The sequence below is a fragment of the Typopeltis vanoorti genome, chromosome 10 (assembly GCF_054136105.1).
Source record: "Typopeltis vanoorti isolate ZY-2024b chromosome 10, IOZ_Tvanoo_1.0, whole genome shotgun sequence".
Classification (NCBI taxonomy): domain Eukaryota; kingdom Metazoa; phylum Arthropoda; class Arachnida; order Uropygi; family Thelyphonidae; genus Typopeltis; species Typopeltis vanoorti.
Window position 1 is genome coordinate 20,623,912 of NC_143558.1, and position 24,001 is coordinate 20,647,912.

Genomic DNA, 24,001 nt, shown 5'->3' on the forward strand with positions numbered 1-24,001 from the left:
TGATTAAAGTCATATATAAAAATTCAACTGTATCTGTAAAATCAGGAATAAATATGAAATTTCTTCTAAAAAAAGGGGAATTAGACAGGGAAATGCCATTTCATCTAAAATATTTATAGCAGCCCTTGAAAAATTTTTAAAAATCTGGATTGGCAAAACAGAGGAATTGTAGTTAATGGGAAAGAACTAAATCACTTACAATTTGCTGATGACATTGTTTTCTTAGGAAACTCTGCAGAGGAACTTCAACAAATGATCAATGAATTAAATGCAGAAAGTAAAAAAGAAAGATTTAAATATAAACAAAGATGAAAAAAAATAATATATAAGAAATACATCACCAAAAAGCCACTACAAATGGATTACCAGGAAATTGATATAGTAATCTCCTATGTTTCCTTATGACAAATGCTCCCAATAGAGGAGTGCTGTGAAGAAATTATAAGTGGAATTCACCTTGGTCAGATAGCTTTGGAAAACCTCATGAAGCACTCAAAGGAAACATCTCAATCTGCCTTAAAAGACAAATATTCGATAGTTGTATAATTTCAGTCATGATATATGAAAGTGAAATGTGGACTTTGACTAAAAAGATGACCAACAAGTTCAGGGTTACCCAGAGAAAAATGGAAAGATCATTACTCAGTATTACCATTCTAGATAGAAAGCACAACACTTGGATCAGAGCTCAGACTAGGATTAGAGATGTTAAAAGATCCAGTTGGCAATTGATAGTTCATATTTCAAGAAGTAACATAACACTCAAAAATGGATAAAGTTGATATCTAAATGGTATCCCAGAGGTGGAAAGAGAGCCACAGAAAGACCAAAGAGATGGTGGGGAAGATGAGTTAAAGAGATTGCTAGAACTCAGTGGCATAGAAAAGCTCAGGATAGGACTGAATGGAGGAGGGGGGGGGGGGATCTTGATCCAGGTAGACAGAAAATGGTTGATGAAGATGGTGATGATGACCTGAAACCTGCATAATGAACAAAATATATGCAGACTGTACTATTAAAATCAAAAATTGAGCTCAAAAATTCTGAATTATAATAGTTTATCTTATGAATAAAGAATCTTTGCACAAAATGAGCTATTGCCCATATAAACTTCATAATTTGTAATTAAACTTCAAATTGAAGAAGTACTATATATTGTGCTATATTTCTTCGGTTTACAAATCTACGACAGCAATATCAATTAATGGTAGCTATCCATCACTGGGTCTCTGTCCAGTTAGGAAGCTGACTTGTTCTTTCATCTTCTCCCCTGCCTTCCCATCACTAATATAGACCAATGTTCATCACTTGTGCCTGCTCCCACTTTACAGTTGCAGGTAACCAATTATAAAGTTGACTACTGAGGTCTTCACATTATTATTGATTTTAATAGTATTTGTTGTTATGATCCATCAAGTCGTTTCCAACTCCTGGCGACTCCACAAACATACTCTCCATTCCGATCTGTCCCTGACCATGTTTTTCAGAACCTTCAAGCGCATTTCACTTGCTTCTTTTATTCCATCCACCCATCTAATTCTTGGTCTCCCTCTTCTGCTTCCATTAACTTTAGTAAGCATCATCATCTTCTCCAGACTGTCATTTGCTCGCTTAATATGTCTGAAGTGTAACAATTTTTGCTTGATGATCATAGCTTCAAGGGAGCAATCTGGCTTTATTCTGTTATCACTGATTTATTGGTTTGCTTTGCAGTCCATGGTATTCTTAGTAAGCGTCTCCAAACCCATAATTCAAATGCATCTATTTTCCTTCTCTCACTCTTTCTCAGAGTCCAACATTCACATCCATACAGCACCACAGGGAATACCATTGCTTTCACGATTCTGATTTTTGTTGTGAGGCTAATATCTTTAAAGATCTTGCTTAAATTTGTCATTCCTTTTTTTCCGAGTAATAATCTCTCTTCGGTACAATAACCATCTTTATCAATTCGGGATCTTAGGAGTACAAATTAGTTAACTGCTTCCATTTTCTCTCCATCTACTTCAAAATCATTAAGTTCACATGTTGCCATAACTTTTGTCTTTTTGAGGTTAAGTTTAAGACCATATTTAGCACTTTCTTCTTTAACTTTCATAATAAATTCCTTCAAATCTTCTTTGCATTCTGCTAGCAAGGTGGTATCATATGCATACCTCAAATTATTAATGTTTCTTCCACCAATTCCAATTCCAATTGAAGACTCCTCTAACCCTGCCATTCTTAAAATGTATTCGCTGTACAAGTTAAACAGGTACGGAGATAAAATGCATCCTTGTCGCACCCCCCTTTACCTGTTGTGAAATGCTCAGTTTCTCCAAGATCTGTTCGGACAGTAGCCTCTTGTTATAATAAAGATTCCTCAGAAGGATAACGAAATGCTCTGGTACTCCCATTGTTCTTAACACATTCCACAGTTTCACATGATCTACAGAGTCAAAAGCCTTGCTATAGTCAAGGAAGCAAAGGTAGACATTCTTTTGATATTCCTGTGCTCTTTCTATTATCCATCTCACATTGGCAATTTGATCTCTTGTTCCTCTGCCTTTTCAAAATCCTGCCTGTTCATTTGGCATTTCTCTCTTCATGAATGGTTCCAGTCTTTTCTGAATGATCTTAAGTAAGACTTTACTTGTATGAGAAATCAGTGCTATAGTTCTGTAATTTTCGCCCTCTTTTGCATCGCTTTTCTTCAATAAAGGTATATAAACTGATTTTTTCCATTCCCTAGGCCAGTGGTGTTCGACTTTTTTACTACACGAGCTACTTTTCTATAAAAAAAATTATTCGGCGATCTACTCTCTTATATAGATCACGTTCTCCCAACCTGACATCTGATTACGCACAAATAGACAACTAAAATTAAACTACTAAAAACTTTATTTGTGTATTTAAAAATGTATTTATCACTTTTAATTATTTTAATACAACAAATATTTTAATATAACAAAAAAAATATATAAATATATTGGAATAAAATATTTATTTCTCTGTTTTGGAAAACCGAAGTTAGAAAAAACAACAGATTGATTACAAACTCACAAGTTACAGGAAATGCTGGTTGATTTAAAAAAAAAAAAAAAAAAAAAAGTTAATGTGAAATTTGTCATTGTTTGATGAACCTCGCAATATTTTCATAGTCAAGTTGATATGAAGAAGTGGCCAATCGCAGACAATCATCCAAATGATTATTTGTAATTTGGTTTCTTAATTGATTTTTTATGACAGTCATATTTGAAAAAGCAGATTCTGACAAGTATGTCGATCCGAAATGCGACAGAATTTTTCGTGCAATATCAGTTAATATTGGGAATTTTTCATGTACATACTTCAAATGATTTCATTGTTTATTGATATTAAATGTAAACTATTCTGATTGTTTATTATCTCAAGTTCTACTTCAGCTTGGTTTATATCAAACAGCCCACTAATTTTATTTGAAATTTCTATGATGTTCAAGTTTTCTTGAAATGGATTATTGGTAAAAGATACAATCATTTCAGTTTTATTAAAATCTTTAAATCTTGAATTTATTTCTTCCTCAACTAATTCTATTTCATGAATAAATTCTTCTAAATCATAACGAAGCATTTCTTGATTTTGTTCAAAAAATTTTAAGAAATATAGGAGATATTTAAATTCGCGATCATTTATATGTTTCTTTAATAAAAGTAAGCATTGTTGGAAAGTTTTTATTGAACTTAACACGTCAATTCAATTTTTTTCTCTGCCTTGTAACTCTAAATTTAAATTGCTTAATTTCGTACAGAAATCTACTAAAAATGATAAGTGTAACAACCATCTTTTATCACTCAATTGTGGATAAATATCTCCCTTTTCATCAAGAAAATTTTATATATCGTTAATTAATACAAGAAATCTTTCTAAAAATTGACTTTTGCTGAGCCAGCGAACATTATTTTACAACAGAAGTTCCCTATCATCATCATCTGCTTATAATTTAAATAACCGCTGTTGCAGGGCTTTTCCTCGAACAGAATTTACAATTTTAAATGTAATATCCTAAACATCTTTTGTGTTTAATCTTTTACTACACAGTACTTGTTGGTGAATAATACAGTGGTACGTTAAAAAATCTGGATATTTGTCATCGTTTTTACATAATGAAATGAATCCTGATTTATTACCTATCATTGCAGGACCACCAACAGTAGTAATAGACAAAAGTTTAAAAAGCGGAAGTTTGTGTTGTTTCACAAATTCATCAAATGCCAAAAAAAATGTCTTTTGGCATTTGAAAAAAAAAAAGGACTAGGAGAGACCTAGTCCTTCCCAATAATGGTATAATTTTCAAAAGTTCTTCTTTACTTGAATAATCTTGAAATACCATTAACTGAGCAATATCAGTGAAGTCGTTTGATTCATCAAATTGTAATAAAAATGCAACACACTGGTGAATGTCTGACATTAACCTGGCCTGGAAACTTTTCTCCGGCAATTGGAACTCTTCCTTTCGCCAACTTGAAACCTAGAAATGGTCTCTCTCTAGCGACGTCTCGAACCGAGAAGCTCCTTTCTGGGGGGAACTCCTCTCTCAAGCAACGTGGATCCGGGCAGTCTCTCTGACGGTGACTCTAGACCAGGCGGCCTCCTCTCTGACAGCAATTCTGGAACCAGGACCCCTCCCCCCTTCTGCTTGCTTCAGTCTCTTTTTATTAGGCCTCCTCTGAGACCTCGCATGAAGTTTGGCAATCCCCAAAGAATCAGTATGAGTCTTTCATCTTAAGTTTCAAGTTCAGCATGCCTTTTGTTCTCCTCTGCTTTCTTTTGATTGTAAGTTGCCGGCCATAGAAGAGTTGTTTGAACTCTTTCTGACTGACTTCAGAGATGTTTACACTTAGAGCCTGCAAGCCTTTCTCATATATACAAGTTTCAATAACAATCTTTCTAATGCCGCCATGTACAGCTTCGGCGACAAAAACATTGCCTTTGATTTTAACACTCTAACATATTCTTATTAAAGCAGTATATACAGTTAGCTTCAAAAGAGTTATTTATAAAAACATGTAATACAAACTATACCGAGGCAAGCAAAGTTTATTTTTTTACAATATTCACCTAAGTAAAAAAATCGATGTAATGTGCTTTGGAATATTTAAGGTACAATTGAGTTTTTACACTTTGCTTATAATCTTATTCACTCGGCTCGCTGTTTGACTTCCACTGATCCAAATTAATTCATTCACCTGGGCTTATAAGAAAATTACTGATTTGACAATTTTAATGAAAAATAAACAATAGCAATACACTTAAAGCAAATTAAAAATAATACAAAATAATGATAAATAAAATATTATGTTTTCAGTTTTAATTAAATTTGTAAGAATGAATCCACAAGAGATTTGTAAGTAAGAAGGAATCCAAAAAAATCGCTCCACAATCGACGAGTTGAACATACCTGCATTAGGCCATGTAGTTGTGATCCAGATTCGCTGACATAGAGCTGTTAAAATTTTAACTGCCTCTTCTCCCAGGGCTTTGAGCAGCTCAATGGGTATTCCATCTCCTCCTGGTGCTTTCTTACTGGATAGCTGTTGCAGTGCCCGCCACCTCTCTTCACTCTCCAGTGGTACTGGCTCCTGTGTATAATCCTGCTCTTCAAATTTCTCAGTAATTTTGGAGTCCTTTCTGTAAAGGGCTTCTGTCTACTCTTTCCATCTTTCTTTGATGCCTGCAGCTTCTGTAAGATATCCTTTGTGTTTACTTCTCAATACTGTCATCTTGGCACTAAATTTCCCTGTTAGTTCTCTGATCTTTTTGAAAAGATCTCTTGTTTTTCCTTTCTTGTTTTGGTCTTCTATTTGTTGGCATTCCTGGTTAAAGTATTTTTCCTTATCTCTTCTAGCTTGTCGTTGAAGCTCTGCATTAAAATGCCGTACTTCCTGCAAATTTCCTGTGGCCTTCATTTTCCTCCTTTCCTGAGCAGTTTTGATGGCATCTTCTGACAGCCATTTGGACTTCTTACAAACTGTTGGAATATTCTTCTTTGCTTCTGTTTTAATTATACCTTTAATCTCTTCCCATAGTTCATCTCTTTCACACAAATCGAGTGTGTTGAATCTGTTCTGTATGCTAATATTGTATTCAGCTGGTATGTTTCCAAGATCGTATCTGATAGACATTTGTGTTGTTTTCAGTTTCTGTAGTTTCACATGTATTGTAGCCACTAATAACTGATGGTCTGTTCACAGTGTGCACCTGGAAAAGTCTTGACAGACTGAATTTCACTTCTCCATCTTCTTTGTCCAAGTATATAGTCAATTTGATTTCTGTGTTGTCCATCAGGTGTTAGCAACAAACAAAGAATTCTCTGCACAAAACTCAACTAGTCTCTTTCCTGCAGTGTTACAAATACCTAAACCAAAATGACCTGTTATTCCTTGTTCCTCAGTCTCTCCCACTTTTGCATTAAAATCTCCAATAAGTAGCCATAAATCTCACTTTGGTGCTGCATCTATCACTTCTTGTAACTTGCCATAAAATTCTTCAATGTCTTCTTCTGATGTCTCTGTAGTAGGTGCATAAACCTGAATGATGGTCATATTCATTGGACATTCAATGAACATGACCTCCTTTCCTGTCACTCACTGGATTATAACCCAATACATACCTAGCCATCTTTTTCCTGAGTAAGAAAGATACTCCATTTTTTCGACTTGTTTCATGTCCTGAGAAGAGACAAAATGGAGCTGAAAATGGCCCATTCCTGTCCATCTAAGTTCACTTATTCCCAATATATCCAGCTTCTTGCGCTCCATTTCCATCTTTATTATTTTCAGCTTACCTTGGTTCGTACTTCTAACATTCCACGTTCCAATCCTGTGGTTTTTTGTGAAACAGGGAGCCTCCCTTTTCCAACCAGCAACATCTGTGACCATGCTTCCTTCCAGGTTTGACCTGGACACATCATAAAAACTAGTTCTACTTGTGGAAGCCCTCTGTTCTTCCCCAGTTGCATGTTGGATGCCTTCAGGCTCAGGGGTCTTTCCATCCAGCACCATATCGTACTTTCTCATTTTTGGCATGTTCATAGACTGCACATATTTAGTTTATTATAAGTTTATTATTTAATTTATTGTGAAGAGTTAAGTGATATTAATTTAAGCTAACATAACATTTCAAAATTTAAACATTAATTATGAATTTTCATTTTGATAATTTCATACTCTTCTAGTTCTTTCTTCTGTGTTTGTCATCATTGTTTACATTTGTACTTTTTCATGTTTTGTGTTCTTCTCTGTGTCTGGTTCCTTACAGTCCTTTGTTGTATTTTTCTAGATTTCCTTTTTTTCTGTTTCCCGCCATTTCTTTTTGTTCATTTGTTCATAGGAGAATGAAGTTTGGGGGAGCTAGAAATTAGTCTTTTTCCTTAAATTCAATGTAGTAGATCTTGCACTGTAAGGAATATTTTTTCCTCTGGTTCCTGGATTTGTTATAGTGAGTGGCTACAGGTTAGGTAATCCCAAAAACCCTGCTCTAGAAACCAAACATTGTACTTTTTCAAACCACTTGAGGCTCCAGTAAGAAGGGTTATCTCACATGAACTGGGCAGTGAAAACTGTCTATGATCTAAAGCAGTGGTTCTCAACCTTTTATGCTTCACGTACCTCCTGGAAATGTGTATGTAACTGGCATACCCCTTGATAGATAGATAGATAGATAGATAGATATTATTATTATTGTTCTGGGAAACTCCAAGGAGTTGACAGACTCATCGAGGGAGGCCCTAACATCATGTCAAGAACAACTATTCAACATTCACACAGTATCTATCATACCTTGCCTTGAATTCATTCACGGTCGTAGCACCCACAACAGACTCTGGAAGCTTATTCCACTCATTCACCACTCTCCAAGTAAAAAACCTAGCTCTAACACCCTTGTCAACCACGCTCTTACCCAGCTTCCATGCATGGCCCCTTATTCTCCCACCACCAGTCATATTTTCAAAAATATCTTCTGGATCAATCTTATAAAAACCCTTCAGTAATTTGAATGTCTCAATCATATCACCCCTCCTTCGCCTATCGTCCAATTTCTGCAACCCACAAATCCTCAACCTATTCTCATAAGGTTCATTCCACAGACCTGCTATCATCTTGGTCACTGTTCTCTGGACCCTCTCCACTTCCTCCCCATCACGAAGAAACCCTGGTGCCCATAACTGGGCACCGAAGTCCAGATGGGGTCGGGTCTTATCAAGGCTTGATACAGAGGAACAACAACTTGTTTGTCTCTGCATGTTAAAGTATTTTTCAGAAGCCAAGTGATTTGGTGAGCTGTTTTAGTCACTTTTGCAATGTGCTCCCTATCCACCAGCACTCCCAAATCCCTGGCCTCATCAATCTCTTGGAGTACAGTTCCACCAATGCGATATACTGCTGCTATTTTTTTCACCCCAAAGTGCATAACCTTACACTTTGCCACATTAAATTGACATCCATTTTTCCTAGCCCAGTCCTCCAAACTATCCAAATCATCCTGTAAAATTTTGACATCCTGTGCACTCACAAATTGCTCTACCCAACTTTGCATCATCAGCAAACAAGTGAACACTTCCTCTCAAATCCTTTCCAATATCATTGATGAACAAATTGAAAAGCAGTGGTCCAAGAACAGAGCCCTGCGGCACTCCACTAGTCACAAGACGTCTTTTAGACTCCACTCCTGAATAAACCACTCTCCTATCCATCTCACCAACCCTATATCTATCCCCTCCAGTTTACTGATTAGGGTTCCATGTGGTATCCTATCAAAGGCCTTGGCAAGGTCCAGTAGTATCACTGTAAACCCATTACCCCTATCCAGTTCAGCCATCACTCTGTTATAAAATGTGAGCAAGTTACTGAGGCATGATCTACCCTTCACAAAACCATGTTGTCCCCCATACAATATCCCATTTTCATCTATCCAATCCTGTATTCTTTTCTTGACTAATTTCTCTAAGACCTTGACAATGATTCCTGATATGCTAATCGATCGGTAATTTACAACAGCAGTCTTGGAACCACCTTTATGCAGTGGAACTATTTTCCCCTCTTTCCACCCGCTCAGGACTAACCCAGACTCGAGACTCAAATTAAACAAAATGGTCAAGGGTACTGACAATTCTTTAGCTGCTTCTCGTACAACACGAGCTGGTATACCATCCAATCCCACAGATGTATTGACATTGAGGTTATGCAATAGACTACTCACCTCCACTTCATTCACCACAATTCCCATATAATCTACTGGTTTATTCGTTTCTGCAATGTCACCACCTGGATGATATATTCTTGCAAAGCGCTCACTCAGTAACTCAACTATCTCAACTGATTCAGTTACCTCCCTACCATCGGCATTCTTTAAAATCATTCTGCCATGTACATTTTTCCTTTTACTTGCTACATATCTAAAAAACTGTTTAGGATTCTCTTTAGCCTGCATGGCCAATGTTCTTTCGTAATCCTTTTTTGCTTTTCTTACCACACTCGTCACCTTTCTGGCCTGCGCTTTATACCGTTCATGTGCCTGCTGGTCACCTTTCTCCTTAAATTCCCTCCATAGTTGTTTCTTTTTTTGCAGCTCAAGCTTAATGGTGTTATTCATCCATTTAACCCCTACTTGATTTATTATTCGGACTCTAGGTATACAGTCAGCCATTGCTTCATGCAAGCACTTCTTAACTACCTCCCATGCACTATCAACTTCTAGTCCTTGCAGTTGTACATGCCATGGCACAGAACCAATCAAACTCCTAAGCTTATCATACTTTCCAGCCCAATAATTCCACATGTACCCTGTCTTAATTGATTACACCTTTAGCCACCTCCCAAGTCAAGACCCTATGATCACTCTCACCAATTGGTAGCAATATGGTCATATTTGTTACAGCCAAATCCTCAGATGTAATTACTAGGTCAAGCACTCTCTGACCCCTAGTATTTTCCATTACATGCTGTCGCAGATAGTTATCCCTTAATAACCGCATAAAATCCAATTCCTTCCTCCCATGTGTCCTCTCCTCACTCCAATCAATGCAACCATAATTGAAATCTCCCATAATAATCATCCTCCTTCCACTCATTTCTTCTATTTGCTTGTGCATACTGTCACCACCATCTTTTCCATCACTTGGTCTATAGCAGCACCCAATTGTATATTTAGTTCTGCTATCCACAATCTCACACCAAATGGCCTCAAATGTGCTCTTTTCTCTATCCTGCAATTCAACTTCTATTCTCCTTGGCTGGAGCTCATCAGCAATACTCCTCCCCCATTTTATTCTCTCTGTCATTCCCGAACACACTATACGCATCACATTCAATCCCACTGGCTATATCATCTACAGTCAGCCATGTCTCACTAATACCAATAACCTATGGTCTGGAAGTGCCAACCATGGCCAAAAACTCTTCCTTCTTGTTCCTAATACTTATAGTATTAGTGTACATGAATTTAAGACCCCCATTAGCCCCAACCCTACCTTGATGCCTTATATTAACTATCCCACTCTGATTTGTTGTCCTTATTTGCTCTGGCATATTATATTCATTCATTCAACTGCCTCCCTAAGGACTGTATATCTACCCCCCCCCTTAACAAATCTAGTTTCCCTGAATTGGCACATCCACTACATTCAGTAACACTTTCTCAAGTCTTCTTATACCGTAACCATTCAAATGCAAGCCATCCATCTTATACAGATCCTTTCGCCCATCAAACTCACTCCACACGTCCACAAATTCCACACCACTCGTCATACATAACCCACGCATAAAGTCATTCGCAATTATGGCCCTCCTTTTAAACATTTCACTGTCATACCATGGCAAAAGACTAATCATTCTAACTCTCTCACTCTTTTCTTTTGCTACCTCAAACAATTCATTCAGGTCTTCTATAATTTCCATTTTATCTCCTTTCAAATCATTCGTACCTGCCACAACAATCATTTCTTTCACCTTTTCCTTTTGCTCTCTAATAGACTCAGTTACATCCTTTATGGTTGCACTAGGTTGGTACGATTTTGTCAAATCCTCTACTAACACACCTCGTACTAACGAGTCTCCATATAGCACTCTATCCTTCATTTTGTTCATGTTCACATTCATACGTCTATTTTTCCTGTCATACCTTTTATTATTGGTTGGTTCATTCAGTCGACTTTTGTTCATGCACTCTAGCTGCTGTTTTGCCCTTTCTATCACACCATTCAACAACGCGATCTCACTTAATGTATCTATCTCATCTTTTTTATTCTCTGAAAAATCATTAATACTATCCTTCACACTTTCTATATTCACACTCTCACAATTCTCATGTACAACCTTGCCGTATCTTGTCATATCCCTATTTTCTTCATTCTGAAGTTTGACAAAAATATCACACTCACGATCCGAAATACATTTCAATTCCTCATTCTCCCTACATTTTCTACACACATTCAATCCTTTATTATCTTCTAACCACACTCCGACCGCACTCCGCAAAACGTACATTTCACAGCTAGTACACTGACTCATTTCTTTTATACTACCGTTATTTGATAAAGATGGTGAACCATCATTACTGGCCACCATTTTCCTTCATACAGTGCCATACTTATTTGCAACGTGTTTTATCAAATTATAAGTTATAACACACCAAAAACACACAAACAGACGCACTAAAATACGCAAGGCAAACAAAATTATGCAATATTAAGTAATTTTATCAACGATAACTGAAGATAATACTTATCTTATCAGGAGCTTGCACGAACACTACTCACTACGATATAACCTCGAACTCAACCTATAACCTCAAACGGAAATAAAATTAAACATATATATACAGATTAAATTTTGCATTCATAAATTACATATATCAATAAACTCAAAGAGTGACATAAACAATTTAACAAATCTTATAAAATTATAAACATTTTACTGGGTAATCGGTGAGATGGTTGTGCTTGTTTACGCTTGCACAGTTCATCATTGGTTGGGGTTATCTTGCTAAGGTAGAGTCACAAATCAGTATCGACATCCAGCCTGTTTCTATATTTATTTTTAAAACAGTTAAAGATGAAAAATCAATTTCACATAAGCAAGTTTGTTGTGAAAGGTAACAAATATTTGACTGCAATTTTTGATAAAGTCGGATATTCCTTCTCCGTTCCAATCCAAAAACTAATCATTGGCTTTTTGGAATGAATGCTTTTTAAGATACTGTCACAAGATATCTCAATCAACTCTTCTTTATTGGACAATGGAAGCTTACATTTTATCAAGTCAAATATGAAGAGGTCTCGAATCCATTCTTGCATTTCATCGGGGGGGGGGGGGGGGGGGGTAGAAAATAATACCTTATAAAAGTTTTAAGAATGCTTAAGTGAACGATTATTTGTTGTGTGCAGTCATTTGGTTATTTTCTTTAAGAAATGAATCTAGTTGCTGAAACTGGTCACAGTTGTCCCTCTTAATTCTGTTTTCCCAGAGATAATTTTTTTTTTTTACCATGGCCTCTGTTTTCTTCTCAACATAGAACACATCAGCATTGTCTCCTTGCAATGATAAGTTCCAAATATTCATTTTTTCAAAAATATTTAGTCAGCTAAATATGTAACTGTAGAAGCCATTCTAAGTCTTGTATTCTCAAAAAAAGTCAACTCGTGGTCCATGAAAAAATGGCATACTTCATTGTGGAGTTCAAATAAACAGCAAAGATCATTTCCTTGTGACAACCAATGTACTTTTGTGTGAAGCAGCAATCTCTTATGCTGGCTACCCATTTCTTCACAGATAATTGAAAAAGTTGAGACTTCAATGGTCGGGTTTTGATGAAATTAATCATTTGTACACTTTCATCCAGAATTCTTTTTAAATCATTAGGAGAAATTTAGCTATCAGCGCTTCATGGTGAAGACAACAGTGAGTGAACTTACATTCTGATGCAACTTGTTTTATACGACCTGCTAGTCCTGTGATATAACCACTCATTGCTTTTGCTCCATCAGTATATACAGAAATGCAATTTTTTCATTCAAGGTTGTTTTTGGCAAAAAGTGAATCAATCATATAAAAAAATAACCTCACCTGTAGTAGAAGTTTTGAGAGGCTTACAAAATATATCTCATCCTGGAATTTTCCATGCACAAAAACAAGTAATTGAGCGAGCCCAACTACATCTGTCAACTCATCCACTTGTATGACAAACCGGGGCTACATTGAATAACTGCAATCCACTTCTTTACTCACATTTGATGATAACGTAGTTGTAAATGTAGAAGTAATCAGCTCCAGCTCCATGTTACATTTCTTAATTATCCATGTTTCAAGGCACTTTAAAACATGTTCATTTAACTTCACAGTAAACTGAAGACTAAAAATAATTTTGAGCACAGCAAGTGAAAAAAATCACAACAAATACATAGAGCAGAAGAAGGCACAATTCACTCACTTAGAATGGATGTTTTGACTTTGTGATCAGCCATTTGGGGAGGGTGGATTGACAGTCGTGTATAAACATGAACTACAGCAGCACGCTTCGTCACTCAGTTCTCAAAAAATAATCAGTATCAGTGTTGATACTGAGAAATTTAGCTATCAGCGCTTCATGGTGAAGACAACAGTGAGTGAACTTACATTCTGATGCAACTTGTTTTATACGACCTGCTAGTCCTGTGATATAACCACTCATTGCTTTTGCTCCATCAGTATATACAGAAATGCAATTTTTTCATTCAAGGTTGTTTTTGGCAAAAAGTGAATCAATCATATAAAAAAATAACCTCACCTGTAGTAGAAGTTTTGAGAGGCTTACAAAATATATCTCATCCTGGAATTTTCCATGCACAAAAACAAGTAATTGAGCGAGCCCAACTACATCTGTCAACTCATCCACTTGTATGACAAACCGGGGCTACATTGAATAACTGCAATCCACTTCTTTACTCACATTTGATGATAACGTAGTTGTAAATGTAGAAGTAATCAGCTCCAGCTCCATGTTACATTTCTTAATTATCCATGTTTCAAGGCACTTTAAAACATGTTCATTTAACTTCACAGTAAACTGAAGACTAAAAATAATTTTGAGTACAGCAAGTGAAAAAAATCACAACAAATACATAGAGCAGAAGAAGGCACAATTCACTCACTTAGAATGGATGTTTTGACTTTGTGATCAGCCATTTGGGGAGGGTGGATTGACAGTCGTGTATAAACATGAACTACAGCAGCACGCTTCGTCACTCAGTTCTCAAAAAATAATCAGTATCAGTGTTGATACTGATTAATTTAGTCACCAACTTAGTGACTTTTGAGCTCTCACAGCATACCCCCCAAACATTTTACCCGAGGAATATGCATACACCATGTTGAGAACCCCTAATCTAAAGAAATTTAAGCATTCATATGACAGTGGAATTTGAATCTATTCTAGAGAGCAGGATGCTATCTACTCAGTCAGATAGGTCCAATTCGTGTGTGTGTGTGTGCAGACTAGTGTCCAGTTTATTAATGCATCTAACAAACTGTATGTATAAAAAATAAAATAAAAAACAAATTCAAATCAGATTTGGAATGGGCTACATGCAGAAAACTTGCCTTCTGGTGTCAATTCTGCTAATTCGGGCCTTATAGTGATTTTACCATAGTAAAATCATACAAAGATAAGGGCAACCATGTGATGAGTCTTTCCTTTCAACTTTTGAAGATGACCAAAGAAACTGCCTTCTATGGTACCAAACTCACTGAATGTTTCCTATGTTTATCAGGAAAACAACAGAAAATCCACAGTATTATGGATATCGGTATTAGTCTCCTAGTTAACACTGTATCGCCTCTAATTATGCTGAAAATTTGTGCTTCAGAATTAATGTCCGTCTTATATCACCTATTGAAGCTGTCATACCCATCTGATATTTACCAAATATCATGTAAGCATGTCTAAATTCAGTCCATCCCTGAAAAATATAAAAGCTGTCAAACTGTTATCCCATTGCTCTCATCTCATTTCTCTTGAAAACAATTGGAGAAGGTCATCAACAGCAGCTGCACTACCTAGAGGCCTGCAGTTAATTAGTGATCAGCAATATGAATTCACATTGTTATTACATAGCAGATCTAGGTAACTTTACCCACCTTGGGACAAACCAATGGAAAAGGTTGGAGAAACTTGTGGTTGCTTATCATATTTTCAGTGCATTATATTGGATCTGATATAGTAGCTTCCTTATCAACTACCATCTTACATTCTTGCTTTCTGCCCTTTACAGTTGGGAATTGTCAGCTTACTCTTTAGTTGATGATTATGCACAAGGGTAGTCTGAAAAGTTCTCGACCATAGATGGCAACACTACTATCAGCAAGATTTTTTTTTTCTAAGTTGGTACATCTGTCATAAGCATCCATCTGAAATTACAAGTCATTCTATCATTAGTTATTTTGTAATGTATTCATTAATAATTAATTGTTAATTTAGCTGATTTTTTATTAATTAATAATTAATTAAATTTGACCCAATGGAGGAAAAAAGCACCAAAGAAATTGCTTTTCTTTGGAAATGAAAATTAGAATTTTAGATCGTTTAGCAAAAGGAGAAGGATCTACAGTGATTGGTAAACATTTTAATTTAGGCGAATCTAGAAGTCGCAATAAGAAAATCTGTCATTTCTGGCACAAAACTAAATGCCAAATTATCATCGTACTCAAGAGATGCTTTATTAGAAAACACGGAACGAGCACTCGTAATTTGGATTGAAGAATTAACTCAAAGAAGAATTCCTATAAGGGTTATTTAATTAAACAAAAAGCTCTTCGGTTTTATGAACAGATGAAGCAATTGGAGCCGTCTACTTTCGCTTCCCAGGCTGATAAAGAATTTTCGGCTAGCAAAGGATGGTAAACCGGGTTTTTAAAAAGGAATGCACTTCATAACGTTAAGATTACAGGCGAGGTTGCAGCAGCAGATGAAGAAGCAGCCAAAAATTTTCAAGAGAAGTTAACCAAAATTATTGAAGATGGTGGATATTGTCCTGATCAAGTGTTTAATGCTGACGAAACACGATTGTTTTGGAAGAAAATGTCTAGTCAAACTTGCATCGCCAAGTTTGAGAAAAAAGCAAGTGGATTTAAAGCAAGCAAAGTCCGAGTAACGTTGTTACTTTGTAGCAATGCATCAGGAGATCGAATGTTGAAACCCCGGCTTGCAGAAGAAAAAAAATTGTCTTTCATCAGGACAATGCAACTGCCCACAAAGGTGTTTTGGCAATGGGAAAATTAAAGGATCTGCACTATGAATTGTTGGAACATCCATCCTATTTCTCAGATTTGGCTCCTTCTGAGTTCTATCTCTTCCCAAAACTAAAACTCTTCTTCGCTGGGCAGCGTTTTTCTTCAAATCAAGAGGTGATTGCAGCTGTAGAGGGGTATTTTGCAGATCTTACTGAGAACCACTATAGGGATGGGATAATGGTGCTGGAGCATCACTGGAATAAATGTATTAGTTTTAATAGAGATTATGTTGAAAAATAAAAATAATTTTGAAATTATAAATTCGTTTTTTCCCTGTTAGGCCGAGAACTTTTCAGACTACTCTCGTATTGTAGGTGGATGACTTTTTCTCTTTGGATTTCTCATCATTTCCAAGTTTCCCCAGCACTCTCTGCTTTAGCTTACACCCATCCTCCTATACATTAATGACCTCTCTTTTTAACCTCAAATCAAATCCATAGTTTGATTTGATTTGATGACAATGCAATCAGTTCCTCCTCTTCATTTAACAAACCTTGCAATGATTAAATATTCTTAAACACTCATTTTATTATTCTCCAGTGGGATCATCTAGTGGACTTATGTGCCACCAGAGTCCAGTCCTGTCTTATTTCTCATAAGAAAGAACTCACTTCTCATAAAAATCTCATAAGGTCTAATAAGAAAGATAACCGCCAGAATATTTATCTACTTTTATTCATGTTTTACTGACCTAAATTTTTCTCTATGTTCTCTCAAGAAACCTACTGACTGACTTGCCAAGAACTTTCAGTGTTATTTCTTCTTTTCCAGAACTTCCTCTTTAACTTCCTGACTTCAGCCAGGAAGTTAAAGAGGTCCTGATATTTTGATCCTTACAGACAACTGAATCTCTGAAATGTGATTCTTGTTTTAAAACATTCATTTTTTTTTTTAATTTCCTCCAATAATATTTGTGTACTCTTTTCCAGTGGTTCTCAAACCTTTTTCAAACTGTGACACACTTGGCAATGCATATTTCTGTTGCAGCACGCCTGTGTCTTTAATGCTGGACTAATGCATGCACATCATTTATATTAATCATATATGATTCTAGGTCAGGCACCCCATGCTACACAATCATAACCAATCATGTTAATCCAAACAAACATCAGTACTCGATTACCTAATCATCCAAAAGATATATTTTGGTGATTACACCACATTTTTTTTTTTATTATTCAGTTATATAAAACACCGAAATAATAGTTCCCGACAAGTTTCGTAAATCGTAGGATTTACATCTTCAGGGGGTAAATAGTATAACTTAAAGTTTAAACAAGAGAATTAATAAATACAAATCATAACCGTCTGGCTATTCATAAAACTCAAATAACAGAATGCAGATATATAACGTTATTGACGTTGAACAATACTGGACGATGTCACGTGTTCTTGTTCTCGTTCGTACAGTCCGAGCTCAGATTAGGGTAGATTTTTTATTAGAGCTGACCACACTTGATGGAGAATTAAACCTGATTTTTATTGCATTAGGTTGGGTTTTTTAGCATATTAGCAGCTTCTTTAAATTTTCTTATATAACTGTTGTTTTCTGTGTATGACATCACCGTTTTTTCCCAGAGTACATCTTGTCCAGTGGAAGTGGTATGGAAAGCATCACCCGTTTTTTGTTCTCTTTTGTATTGTACGTCTTTTTGGTGTTCAGCCATGCGTATTTCTCCAGATCTTCCTGTCTGTCCTACGTAGCAAATCCCGCAAGAGCAATGGATTTTGTAAACTCCTGGTTTTTTAAGCGGATGACGAGGTGGTTTTGGTGGATGTAGTAATCTTGAGATTTTTTCCATAGGCAGGAAGGCTGCTTTTATGTTGTGTTTGTCCATTAATTTGGCTAGCTAATCTGTAACATTTTTGATATACGGAAGCGAGATTGCGTTTTGGTAATCCTCTGTTTTATTGTGTTGTTAGCTGGAGGCATTTTAAGGATTCTCTTGATGGTTTTTGTTTCATATCCATTCTGTTGGCGGATTTGTGTTAAGTATTTTAGTTCTTCATTACATCTTTCTTGTGTGCTGGAAATATTGTATGCTCTGTCTCGAAGAGTTTTAATTAAGCTTATTTTTTGTGAAGGATGGTGGTGTGAGGTTGCATTTAGAAATCTTCCAGTGTTTGTCAGCTTCCTATATACTGAGAAGGAGAGTTTACTTTCTTCATTAACTTCTAATAGAATATCCAAAAAAGGAAGTTGTTTTATTTTTTTCTTGTTCTAAAGTGAATTTTATGATGTTGTGCAAATTGTTGAGATAATCTTTGAAATTGATAAGTTCATCTGTTGTTCCACTGAATATGATGAAAATATCGTCCACATAGCATAGCCATATTTTTGGTTTTTTATGGTAATTCTTAAGAGCATTGTTTTCAAATTTTTCCATAAATAGGTTTGCTAATACCGGTGATAATGATGAACCCATGGCCAGTCCTTTTTGTTCCCAGATTCTATATTTATAGGTGAAAAAAGTATTGTTTATAGAATGTTTAAAAAGATTCAAGATGTCCAGAGGGAAGAGGTCTTCTAGGAGATTCAAAATTTCTTGTCTCGGAACGTTTGTAAACAAGCTGATAATGTCAAGACTTGCTAAGATGTCTGTTGGACCAATATGTATATCTTTCACTTTTTCTATGAAATGTTTACTATTTTTTATGAAGGAAGATGTTTTTCCTATATGTTGTGAGATCATGTTGGTGAGGTATTTCGCCAAGTTGGAAGTCGGTGAATCTCTTACATCTACTATTGGTCTTAAAGGTATATCTGTCTTATGGATCTTTGGAACACCATATATTCTTGGTGTCAAAGGATGTTTTGATTGTAAGCATTTTTTAAGTTCTTCCATCCAGAGAGTCACTTTTTTTATTAGATCATTTGTTTTTTTTTTTTGTGTGTAGGCCAAGTGGGTCTCTGTCTATGGGTTTGTAGGTGTTGGTATCTTCCAGGAGACTTTTCATTTTGTTATCATATTCTGTATTCAGTTGCGTTGCCTTTATCCGCTTTTATTATGACAATATTTTTGTCATCCTTTAACTTTTTAAGGCAAACATATTCATTGTAAGGTAGATTCCTACGAGGTAATCTGTTTTTTAATAGTAAAGGTGTACTTTCTATACGGATAAGATCTGCCGTGTTGTCCGGTAGATTTCTAATTCCTTTTTCTATATGTGCTATGATATCAATTTTTGGAAGGAAACGTGGGGGGTTAAGGCGAAGTTAAAACCCTTTAGTAAAAGATTATTCTCCTCTTTTGTTAGGACTCTTGAAGAAAGATTAATAACTACTTTTGAACGATCTAGTTGTTTTTTTATGTATTTCCTTCGTCTGAAAAAGTACGTTGAACTTATTAATTAATGTATGTTTCTTCTGTTCTGAGATCGCTATTGCTTTGTTAAATGTAACACTATTGATGTTGTTCCATAGGTAGGATGGAAGAGATGTAGCCAGTTCATTATGAAGAAAAAAAGTGTTATTACTAATTAATGCTAATTCAGCTCTAGTGACTGTAATTCTAACTATCTTAGAAAAGATAGTTCCATTTTATGATAAATTCTGGAGGCCTTGTTTGTATGGAATATGCATTTGATTTTGATGAATTTCAGGATGACTTCGTTATCTCTGCATCGGATGAGGAAAATTAGACGATTAATGAGGTTGAGATGTTTAATGCGTAGTTTCTCTAGTTGTATAACTTTATGCCAAAAGCACTCACCGTAAATTTGTAATTGCAGGCTTAGACTTCTGTGGCTAATTGGTTCAAAAGATATATTTCGGTGATTACACTACATTTTTATTTTTTATTATTCAGTTATATAAAACGCTGAAATAATAGTTCCCGACAAGTTTCGTAAATCATAGGATTTACATCTTCAGGAGGTAAATAGTATAACTTAAAGTTTAAACAAGAGAATTAATAAATACAAATCATAACTGTCTGACTATTCATAAAACTCAAATAACAGAATGCAGATATAAAACGTTATTGACGTTGAACAATACTGGACGATGTCACGTGTTCTTGTTCATACAGTCCGAGCTCAGATTGAGGTAGATTTTTTATTAGAGCTGACCACACTTGATGGAAAATTAAACCTTGATTTTTATTGCATTGGGTTGAGTTTTTTAGCAAATTAGCAGCAGCTTTAAATTTTCTTATATAACTGTTGTTTTCTATGAATGACATCGTCGTTTTTTGCCAGAGTACATCATGTCCAGTGGAAGTGGTATGGAAAGCAAGACCCGTTTTTTGTTCTCTTTTGAATTGTACGTCTTTTAATACCTAATCGTAATTACAGAACATTTCTGTATATCTGGTATTCATTTCTTACTCTGTGTAAATCTCCAACAAGCCATAATTTTCTTTGTCAACCTCTCTCCATTAGAAAAACTTCTGTGCTTCTTTCTTTCATGGCAGAACCTTTACTTTGACTACAGGCAAGTCTCATTATCCAATTTTCCATTTTGAAATTTGTCCAAATCACTCTACTTGAAGTTTCTTGCTATTCAATAAGTTTATATTCATTTTTTGTGTCTGTAAGATATTATCATAAAAATCTCACCCAATTTTGTAATACATTAATTATATCAATGTAATACTGCTCTGATTCTTCCATGGTTCCACTTCTTTTCCATTTGATGGTGTTATCATAAAAATCTCACCCAATTTTGTAATACATTAATTATATCAATGTAATATTTCCCTAATTCTTCCATGATTCCACTTCTTTTCCATTTGATGGTGACTATCTTTAGTTCTGCTGAGGGTGTGTGTTTAAAGGTCACCCAAACCCTCTCTCAGCAGAACTGAAGGTTTTCTTGCTTGAGATTATTGTTTCCTTTTGCTTATCCTATATACAGAAGTAAACGATACTTTTCCATGTAGCACTGGCTTCTTCCATTGGGACATTTGTAGATACTCTATTGTAATTTTGTTTTTCCTTGAAAAATCTCCTTTTGTAAAACAGAAATAGCTCTCAAGTGTACCTGCTTAAATTTAAACATCAAGCTAATATTTAAATACAATTTAATTCATTATTATCTGTGCACATTTCTTTTGTTCCATTAAACAAAAATGAGAAATGCAGTCTTCAGGATGGTCGGTTGTTTCTTGTCAGATCTTGAGAACAGTAAATGACATGCTCTTCTTTCCTTTCGTCCATTCTATAGATTTACATAGCATATTATGCAGCTTACATTCATTATTAGCTTTGCTCTAAATTGATCAATAATTCACAATTATTGATCTCCCAATTGACAATCAGAATACAAATAATAGGCTTGTTTAACCATTTTTGTCAGAGATTGATATTGTGTTTCTTGCTATAAATCATCTTCCAACATCACAAAAATGATTTGACAAATTCACAATGCACAGAAATACAAATGAAAGTCTTAGCCTAACTATTGCATTATTCCTGTTCTTCGTGCTTTTAATTTGCGATGCTTGATAAATTCATGTTTAGTAAGAAGCAGTAATTTTTGGAACAATTTATGAGAAATGCCCATTACTGCTTTCTTGTAAACTGTGATGTGGTTCAACATTTTTAAGCCAAAATCAGCATGTCAGAATTTTATATAAGAAGGTAATGTCAGAATTATGTATGCTTGTATTATTTATCAACTTGTTCTTTAAAAACCATTAAGCTGTATTAACTATATTTTGATTCACCAACACCATAACTATGATAGCACTGTTTATTATCTTTATGCGAAAATTTTGCTGTTTTTTGAAGGAATATTGTTTAAATGCAACAGAAGTTCTGAAGTTAACTGGACGACAGCTGATTTATATGCAGAGAGACAGTGAAATAATTGAATTAATGAAGTGTATAAAATCAAGCAATTTTGAAATTTTTGACTTTGATGAGGTATTAACATCATGTATTGAAGCACTTATAATCCAACCTAGGCAGGTAAGAATCATTTTTTTTCTTATAAATTGTTGTTTTATTTTTTCAGAATTATTCTAACTTTGCCGGTTTTGAAATGCAGAGACATGTTCTTAGTCAATGTATACTGTTTAAAACAATTAGGGAATATTTTGATTTTCTTGTAAATTATAAAGTTATAAAAATAATTTACAAATGTAGCACATTCATTTTTAAATATTCTTAATATACAACAGTGTATAACACACAACTGCTTACAAAATCATGTTAAGACTTGTCAAAACATGTCTTAGCTGTATAAGCATGTGGGGGGTATAAAAGTGTTTCTTGTTGTGCTCGCTTCCACAGTGCATAATTATCGCTTCAATTGTAAACTTGTAAAATTGTAAACACCCATTATTTTGTTAAAAATGGCAGAGCAACATGATATCCTGGAATCCACGTTTGGAGAGCCATTGGTCGATTAGAAGCTGGACAAATGCAGCAAGTTGTCGCTCAAGCATGTCGTGTATCTCAAAGCGTAATTTCATGACTTTGGAATTGCTTTCTGGAGACGGGAAATGTTGGAAATTGTCTTCATGCCATAGATTTATATGCTCGAAGACCAATGGTTTGCATTCCACTTACTGCAAATCACAAAAGAGCCCGAAGAAATTGGGCAAATGAGGATCGGGCTTGTGTACTTTTTTAGTGACGAGTCTGCAACCAGATAACCGACATATCTTGATATGCCGTGAAAGTGGAACAAAAAATAATCCACAGTTTGTTCGTGTAAGACCCCAACATCAAGGTGGAAGTTTGATAGTATGGGCTGGAATAAGTATAGGTGGCCATACTGATCTCTGTTTTATCAGAAAACAGTTCCTTAACAACCCAAAGGTATTGTAATGAGATTTTGGAACCTATAGTTTGGCCATATGCTGCTGCAATTGGCCAATAATCCATTTTTATGGATGACAATGCTCGTTCACACCATGCAAATTTGGTACAAGAGTGGTTTGAGGAAGAAGGTATTGAATGAATGGACTGGCCTGGCTGTTCACCGGATTGTAATCCAGTCAAACATGCCTGGGATGCTTTAGGTAGGCTCATTTCTGCTCAACTGGTGCCACCACAATCACTTCAAGAGCTGTTTGATCATCTTATCCAATCCATGCAATCAAGATATACTGCTGTTTTGGCTGTTAATGGAAATCATACGCCCTATTAAAAATTAACAAAAGCGTTTTTGTCTATTCTTGTTAAAATTATTTTATAATTTGTTAAATTTCTAATAAATATCGATTATTTAAACAATATCTCATCAATTACAGCCACTCCATAAGAAAGAAATATTTATTCATGCATAAAGTATCCAATATAATTCCAATAAATCCAATATATCCAATAAAATATAATTTAATTTATATTCGGATCTACGTTGTTTCAATTCCCTAAGTTATTTAGAAAAGTATCCAATAGTTATAATCATTTGCAGAAATTTATAATTATCCGACAGAAACTAAAATATCCTGTAATTGTTTTGAGTAGTGTAGAATTACTGTAATGATTTTGAAGAAATATTTAGTTTGATCATTTTCAGATTTATCTAAAAAAAAAAAAAGGATTTTTATCTAAAAAAATTGCTGGTATTACACATTTTATAATTCATTTGTTAAAAAAAAAATCAAACTGCACGTGCACGTGCACACACACACAAAAGTAGACAGGGCACATTTCATTTGGTATGCATTACTCTTCAATATCAATATCAAAGATGTTCACATGTTTATCTCCCTGTTATGCTAAAGTATCTGTCCTGTTTTGGAAGAAATTGATATCAAGTGTGT

The 24,001-nt window shown here is 35.2% G+C and overlaps 1 protein-coding gene across 1 annotated transcript in view; it reads left to right on the forward strand.

The window, feature by feature from the left end:
- Sptz (zinc finger FYVE-type containing 26 spastizin) overlaps positions 1-24,001 on the forward strand; it is a 225,939-nt gene that overhangs the window by 181,370 nt on the left and 20,568 nt on the right. Inside the window, exon 20 of the mRNA XM_090399525.1 lies at positions 22,017-22,196. Within this exon, the coding sequence (XP_090255651.1) occupies positions 22,017-22,196 (180 nt within the window). The remainder of the gene's footprint in view (positions 1-22,016; positions 22,197-24,001) is intronic.